The sequence below is a fragment of the Belonocnema kinseyi genome, chromosome 10 (genome assembly GCF_010883055.1).
Source record: "Belonocnema kinseyi isolate 2016_QV_RU_SX_M_011 chromosome 10, B_treatae_v1, whole genome shotgun sequence".
In the NCBI taxonomy this organism is placed as follows: domain Eukaryota; kingdom Metazoa; phylum Arthropoda; class Insecta; order Hymenoptera; family Cynipidae; genus Belonocnema; species Belonocnema kinseyi.
Genome location: NC_046666.1, coordinates 87,966,880 through 87,975,755, shown reverse-complemented (window position 1 = coordinate 87,975,755; position 8,876 = coordinate 87,966,880). Strand labels below are relative to the sequence as shown.

General features: G+C 32.8%; 2 protein-coding genes across 2 annotated transcripts in view; one reads left to right on the top strand and one right to left on the bottom strand.

Moving 5' to 3' along the window:
* Window positions 1-8,876, top strand: part of LOC117181247 (zinc finger protein chinmo) — a 172,422-nt gene that overhangs the window by 59,874 nt on the left and 103,672 nt on the right. The gene's annotated exons all lie outside the window — the stretch shown is intronic.
* Window positions 3,483-8,845, bottom strand: LOC117181009 (zinc finger protein chinmo-like). The gene is made up of 3 exons (XM_033373579.1): window positions 8,604-8,845; window positions 6,624-6,844; window positions 3,483-3,751 (listed from the first exon to the last, which is right to left on the bottom strand). The coding sequence occupies exons 2-3, from the start codon at window positions 6,771-6,773 to the stop codon at window positions 3,500-3,502; spliced, it is 402 nt and encodes a 133-aa protein (XP_033229470.1). The 5' UTR covers window positions 6,774-6,844; window positions 8,604-8,845; the 3' UTR covers window positions 3,483-3,499.

Below are 8,876 nucleotides of genomic sequence, written 5' to 3'. Positions count from 1 at the left end.
ATCATAATATAATCATCCTTTGGTTTACAAGGAAGTAAAAAGAAGGTGCTTTTGCTAGTAAACGAGAGCTTATCCAACCAGGTGGAAATGTCGGTAGTGTGCCGGAGTTCACCACCGGCGTAGTACCGGCCCAGTACTGCCCACCAGTATAGACAGCCGGTGGTTCGCCCAGTACTGACAGAACGTTGGCTGCACTACCGGGACGGCACTATTCCAGTAGTACAAAAAAAGACTTTAAAAAAAACACGTCTACAAATGTTGTCAGGGTGTTTTGAAATGTCGAGAAATTGACTATACAATTAAGGTGAAAACATTTTTCTTCTATTACTTTTTTTAAGGAAATTAATTTAAGTTCCACCCCCATGAAAAATTTTAAATGTTCAGAAAAAAACACATTGGATTTACGTCTTAATTCATTGTAAAATAGTCGAAAACACCTAAAAAGCAAAACGTTACACGAAGGTTTAAAGAAAATTGTTATTAAAAAAATTGTTGCGCAATGTGGTAAAATTTCTAAGTTCCGTCGATAGAAATTTTAAATGCTCATTAAATGTTATTATCAGAACTTTTAAAATGTGCAAAAAGGCGAAAAAATAAAATATTACACGAAGAAAAATGGTAGTCGATTTAAATTATGTATTTAATAATCATTTTATTGATATTCCTGTTAGAAGTTCGTGTATTTTACATTTACATAACGTCGTATAATAATAAATAAATAAAAAAAGAGAGCTCAAAATTTGGTACTTTAACTTCTCTGAACTGTAGCTCATGAGGATGGCTTTTTCACCAAATTTTAACTTGTAGGTTTAGCGCAGTGGTTAGCACTCCCACTGCTAAGCGATAGATTGAGGTATAGATATGTAGGTTCGACCCCCCCCCCACCCTAGCGTTAGAAATTTTATTTGTAATTTAATGTTTAAAAATATAATATATGTATTCATTCTAAGCAGTGCCATTAACATATATTGACAAAGTACTCGCAGTCAATTAGTATTTATTTTTTAAATACCTTTTTTGTTATATCTTTAGATTATAGAAATAGTGGCTGTTAAAATTAAACAAATAGGTTGAAACTTATGTTTTTGTAATTATAAATAATATTCGGACGATATGCAGTCGTATGATGATGAATGGATGATCTTTAAAACAATTAAATCATTTTTAATCATTTTTTAAATTAACTTCTGCATTTTCGTACGCCAGCGGTTTGCCAGTACTGCATCAGTGCTGGCTCAGTACAGCCAGCCAGTTATGGAACTCCGACAGGCTGTACTGGGCCAATACTGTGCCGGTGGTGTATTTCTACCTGGGCAGCAAAGCAGGATTAAAAAACAACCCATCATAATCAGAACGAAATCATAATCACCTAATCCAGAACGAAAACAAGCCTCAACCTACACGTAAAATAAAATTACGTGTCCTAAATTTGGTATATGCGTATACTAAATTCCGTATACATGTATCTAACTTTAGTATATGCGTATACTAAATTTCATATATGTGTTCCTAACAGTGTACGTAAATAAATGTCCGGAATGTCTGGACGCTGAGACTCGGCCTATTTAATATTAATCAATTTTTGTATGCTGATAACTTCCGTTTTATAGAAGCGATTTCCTATATGTTAATAAAAACAAAGTTACAGAAAAAATATTACAAAGTAAATGTTTTTCCGAAAGGAAGAAAATCAAGCTAAGGTCAAGTTTTCAATACTCATTAATGTAACGCTTATAAAAAAAATCGATTCGAATATCTCGAGAATGGCACATTTGCCAGAGTTCTGTTACACAGTTTTAGATTCTGGAAATTATTTGACATAAAAATTTTAAAAAACGAATGGACCTCGTCAATCTAACGGAAATGGGGTTGGCGTCTGGACTATACAGGAATGACTCCTGCACTGAGGAAAAAATTTACTTGAATCAAAAGAAATGTCTTTGACTTAAAAAAATGGTAGAGTAGAATGTGGCAGAAGAAATAGATTAAGATTTAATCAATGTTTTGCTTGGATCTAAGGAACGCAATACTTAAGGCATAGAAATATGTGTAAATCCATAAAAATGTAGGCCATTCGACACAAAATACACATGTTAGTACGCTTAGTATGACGGAAACAATTAAGTCTACTTGACTTCACCTTTTGCATGAGGATGAGGAGGTGTTTCACGCTTTTGACCCAGAATTGCTCGAACCTGACTCCAAAAACTGAACACATAACTAACATATGGGATTAGAAATTTTCCAAAAAAGCGGAAACGTCTAAGAAGAGACATTAAGCGAGGGCGCTTGCGGCCCGCTTCTCGAATTGATTTTCTGAACATCTGGAAGAGTAGAGCCTTTTTGATTTATACACGAATTCGGTAAGTACATATGCTATATGGAATAAGTGGAAGCCTTCTTTGTCCTGATCAACACCTTGAATATATTACAAAAAGGCATTGAAGTAGCACCTGTTGGTTTGGTTCACATTAAAGTGACTCAAATTTCCATCTGTTATTTGATTCCTGGATTTTCTATTTCTAGTCGCTAGATATACACTCTCAAGACAAGGAAAAAACCTGGAGACAGTATTTAATTTAGAAGTTATCAAATAAAGAATTAAGATTCAAATACAATTCAATGTTAGTTTAGATTCTGCACGGAGAAAAATAGATATTGAAAAGCAGACATTAAGAACTTGGATATTTTGTCTGTATCTTGAGCTTTCATCGTGTGTATTGTGGTTTTTCGGATATCTATTAGCCTTGAACAGTGTGTTATCTGTTTAACACAAAAATCGCATTATTATGCAAAAGGGCGCATGCTTGAGGATTCGGATTTTCAAAACAGAGGAATACGATATTAATATTCTTTTGCATTTTATAGAAAATGGCATGCTCTACAGGTAATTTTTGCACAATTAAAAAATATTTCTTGAATATCTTTGATTCTGCCCTTTAATATCTTTGATACTGTCAGTTAAAATCTTCTTGTTAATATCTACGGATGCTCTACTTCAGTATCTAGAGTTCTGTCCCATAGTTAAATCGCTAAGATATTACCTATTAATATCAAGATGGTCTGTGCTAACATCTATTTTTCTCCGTGTGGAAATCATTCAATATTACTAAAATATTATTTTTTAAATGTACCGTCAGTTACAATAGAAGATTCGTAATTCGAGTTAGCTAAATACATTTATGAAAGTTTTAAAGAAAATTGATAAATACAAAGTTTCTTTAATTAGAGTCAGTTCTGATACAAATATAAGCAAAATTTACTTAATTTAAGACGTCCCTATATAATTCCAAAATAGAGTGTTCGGATCAGACGAATGTCATTTGAAATTACATCAATTATGCTTACACCCATAACAACTTTACTAAACATAATGACAAAAGTTTACAGAGTGGTAATTTTAAGCATGGGTTTTACTCACTGTGCTTTTATGGGAGAATGAGGTAAGTTGAAAGGCAAAAGAAACAGAGGAAGAGACAAGAGTATTTCATATAGGGGCTTACCTTTGTCTTTTCTGAGGGCTCTCATAATAATGGGGCGAGGAATAGGCATTGGGTAGAGAGTAGTTGTTGGGGGCGGGTGATGGAGCGGGGGTGGGGGTTCTTATGACCCCCCGGGCAATTCCAGTTTCAGGTGTTTCAGCTACTTCGGTGATGTTGCCACCACCAGAATCCATCGATGAATTATTGTTCTCTACGGCATGCCTCTGAGCCACCGCCAGCTTTTCCTGTTCTATCGACAGACCCTTCACCTGCAGATTCGCCAAGAAACAAAGGATTACTTACTAACTCGTTTCGGTTCGATGACCCTTTTACCAATGGTGTTGGGTATTGCTTTGCAGGTGCTTTCCAGTATTAAATAACCAGAAACGTGGCACCAAATGACTATGATTTTTTTTTAATCTACCTCATTCAAGAAATATTTTTGAATATACCAGAATATTATGCATTTACAAATCATTTAGCATAGTAATGGAAACAATTACCGAGGGGCATCCTACTGCCTGATATAAAAGATTCAGTGCTTTCTATTATCACTATTTTTCCACGTACAATTCCTTGGTTATTGGTTCCGTTACCCTATTCATTGAGAATGTAATTTGATTTTTTTTTGTAATTTGTTGTAAAATAAAAGGCATATTTCGCTGAGTTATTATCAAACTAATTTAAATTCAATTTACCCGGAAATTAGAATTTCAAGTCACTCATAGAATGATAAGAAAATATATTTAAAATTATTATTTATATACTACGTCTTAGCATTATATAATATAAAAATCAATAACAACACATTAAAACTAGGAAAAGGTAAGAAGATATACACCACACTGTTAAAAATAATATTAATATTAATATACCCATGTGTATGAAAACTGATATACTAAGCATATGAAATCGCCATTAAGAGCGCGTATATTAAATTTCATACACATTCATGTTAACCAAAAATTAAATTGGATTTCAGGTCGAAAAGTTCAATCAAGCAAATAAATAACAGACTTAACCTACAATTAACTGTATTCGACTTAAATTTTGACCATTTAGAACGAACTTAGGAAAAAAAATGAACCCGTGTATTGCACTATCATTATAAATAACAACTGAGTCGGCGAATTCTATATTATTAATTTGATTGAGAATATTTGACGAGATTTAAACAAACGAAAGCAGGTTGAGTTTTCACGCACATTACTATACTGACCTGTATATTAAATTTAATACACATGTATATTAAATTCACTACACCAATGTATGTTAAATTTCAGTAGCGGTAGTGCATATTTGCTTCACACACATGAATATTAAACTTCATACAGATTTTTCTAACAGTGTATGCTTATAGGAAATAAAAGTCTTCTGTGAATTCGATATGAAATGCAACAACGAATTTTTCACATATTTTATGTACATACAGATTTTAGAGCCACTACTATAAAGAAATTGAGGAAAGAAGAATTTTTTCCATAAGTGGAAAAATTTTAATCGAGAAAAAACATATGCATGTGAAAATACGGTGTACTTTTTAAAAAAAATAAACATGCATGTCTTTATTTAATTTTTTCGATAAGAATTCTTTCAAAGTTCATTTACTTTTGAATAAAGAACACTTTTTAAGTAACTTGAAAATTCGGTGAAAGTAGAATGATTGCAATGAACTCTGGCACGTGGATTGCAGGGAATTTTTCAGTGCGTAATAAATTATTTCAAATTCAAAGTGAACATACAAGCCCTTCATTTTGAAACTGTTTCCCGAAATTTGTGTACTATCTAATTGCAATTTTTTTAACTAAAGCTATTATGCTTGCATTGTGTTCGAATACAAAATTTAAATAACTAGAGTTATTATTTCGATACATTATTTATTAAACTTATAAAGTACCGACCAGTAATATGAAGATGACTGGTTTTTGATCATAATTTTTTTTAAACAAAGTATACGATTTTTTCTCTAAAATACCAGAAAACATAGAGAAATTCCTTTAAAAAATAGCCCACAGAGAAATCACTGAGCTGATTCTGTAAGGAGATGTTCCAAAAAAGTGCATATTTCAGAATATTCATAATTTATTAATATATATCCCGAAATGTTGAAAAATTTTCATTGTGTCTGGGTTCATTTTAATCATAAATTCCCAAGCAATTATTTCAAATGGTTGGCGTGCCGCATCTCTATTTATTAATTTATATGCGAAATAAAGTGTTTGCACTTTGTTTGCGAAAATCTTTGTTAATCTCCTTACACTGCACTAGACTATTATCTTCCGGACAATTAATATCATTTCAGAAGTGTTAGGGATTCTAATCCAGTAATGAAAGTATCGAAATTCAATAGCTGAAAACCGGTGTTTACTAGAATATCTGGTTAAGCTTACAACGATAATAGCTGCTTATGATAACCAGAACGTCATATTCCTAAGCTGCAATAAAACTCTTTGATAAAAATTCTAGTTATTCCAAACAAAAATTCTTCATTATTTAATAGTTTCATTGTTATTTTTATCAGTTTTTCTGATAAAATGAACCATAATATCTGGCTCGAATAACCAAAAATTTTTACCAGCGAGTTTTCTTGTAGTTTAGTTATTCTAATACTAATACTACAACATTCTGGTTATAACCAGAATCCTGGTTGATTTAACCAGAATTTTGTAGTGCTAGGTCTTTCAGAGGGACCAAGTCCATTTTTTTCGATTTTGGCATTATGACTTTTGGTGATAAAATAAAGAAAAGCAGGTTTTTCTGTAGCACGTTCTCTTGAATGTTTACTATTGTTTAAAATTAGTTAATAGTTCATTACAGAACAACTGAAACCTGATTCTTTATACTGACTTACACGAAATAAATTCCATATTGTATGGAGCAGTCGATATGCATCAAAACAAGCTGTGAGGCTTATATGTATATATCAAGCATTTTTTCACATTTTTTCAAATTTTTTTCACATATCTGCATTATCTATAACATAATGTCACATTTACGAGAAACATGTCCAGATTAACACGTCCAAGATTCATTTAAATTTCTAACATAACCGAAAGTGAACGTAAATACGAGACGATACGTTTATTTTTTGTGATATTGTTTGCAGGCTTGATAGGTAATTAATTCTCGGGGTCTACTTACTTGCAAACATTCGGCAGCCTTTAGAAAGGAACTGAGAGACTCTTGGGACACGTGTACTTCACCACGGTACATGAATTCGAGAAGGGCTGCCATATTTTGAGCACTCGTGCCATCCAAGATGACGATGAGCCCTGCAGGAGAGGGCGGCATCCCTTCGAAAAGTTCTTGAAAGTGCTTACTACATGCCGCAAGTATCAATCTGTGTGCCTTAAACGTGACCCCTAGAAAAGAAGAAAATTAATTCTGGTATTATTACTTGTTTTTTCATTTAAAAAGTATAGGAAACTAAATGTATTTTTGTTCTCTAGAATTTAGAGGAATGTTCGAAAACAAAACTTCAAAACCCTCTAATAGATACAAGGATGGATAGAAACAAAAATCAGAAATACAAACAGCCTCGTACTGAATAGTTTAATTCAGGGTGTCTTATAACCTGTGTTCTCGCTTTTAGCAGATAAGCCCGTGCAGAAATCGCCCGATTTCAAACATAATACCGATCTGGCCCCGATCGGATTTCCCGATCTGGCCCTAATCGGTAGAACCGTGTGGCCCATACCTGGGCCCGACCGGGCCAGACCGATTTCCTACTGAAACGCCATCTCCATGCGCTCGAAAAACTAGTGCTGCTTGTTTTTTTCTGGTAGTGCAGTGAAATTTGTATACCTAATACTCGTTTAAAATATTCTAGCAATGTTAATCAATGCATAAGGGGAGTAAGCCACGTGTTCAGAGGCACCAAACACCAGTCAGTAGACCTCGAAACCTGTGCGAGGAAGATGAGAGTAAGTAATTACACTCTGTGGGCTCATTGAAACCTAACCTCAAATAAATTAATAATTAATTGAATTATTTGACGTAAAATTAGTATATTTACCATCAAATGAGTCAAATATTATATGATGAAATTGATTAAGTTCTTTTGTTTTCAATTATTATTAAATAACTTAAGGTTTTTCGATTTAATGTAGAGTTAGAATCATCAAATCTATTGACAAGAAAAGAATTGTAGTATGCACAAAATTGCAATGTTTTTAAATTATAAGATTAAGATATGTGATACAATCGATTATGTTATTGATACTTTGATTCTGTATTAACAATAAATTTAATACAGAAATACATTAAGGACAAATTTTCATAACATTCCAGCAAGAATTAGTTACTCAACTGCGCATGCGTCGCATTCGGCATCTAATTGCTTTCGCGCGAAGTTTAAAATGATAAGCGAAGTTTTTTTCTTTTTTATTATGAACAATGCAATTCCAACTTATAAAAATGTCTATTAGGTCGAAATGAATTAATAATAATAAAAATTAATTAAATGCATATTCTGTAAATAATATTTAAAACCACCAGAAATATTTAATTCAAAAATTTTCATTTTTGTTTAAAAGTTGTTTGGTCTATATTTCTTCTTAACCGATTTAAAATAATAAAACGATCTAATAAATGATGGCGCAAAAATTATCTAAAACCACCTTCTTGAATTTTTCAAGAAGTAATGCAATTGACAGAAAATTGAATTTATTTGCAGTAAAATGTTAATAGATCGTAAATCATAGCTTATTTACCGACGATTTTCTTTGAAAGCATTCGAAAATGTCAAGTTGTAGGGAATCTTTTTGCGAAAAAACTTTCTAATTTGTTAAAAAGTTTCATAGGCAACATTTTTTCAAGCAATTAAAATTGTTGCTTAAAATATTTCTGGTTATCATCCATTTTTTCATACAAAACAAACCCTTTCCTCGAAAGTGATACCATCCACAATAATTGTGCGATTTTCAAAAGCATAATTCAATTTTGTATTCTGAAACCTTTTCTTTTCTTGCCTGTAGTACGTTAATTTCAACTTAAAATAACTTAATTGGAAATTCAAAATATTAAGGTGGCCTTCGAAAGAAGAGGACTATTCGATAGTTTCGTGTTTAATTATATTAAAACTCCATTTGTGAAATTCATGAATGGATTATAATGACTCACCGTGTACCGATCGGGCACCGATCGGGTTACCCCATCGGGAGTCCCGACCTGGCCCCGATCTGGGCGTGTTTCATGCGGGGCCTGGCCCCGACCAGAATTCCCGATCGGGGCCAGACCGAGATCCTGCAAGGGAGTTAATGGAATTAAATACAATGAGATGTCGTAATACAATTCGTATAATTGTGGGTCCGGATGCAATAAGGGCACATAAAATTTTTTCGTGCGAAAACGAAGTCCCCTGGAGGCTTTAGAAAAAATTTTCGAATTTTAATT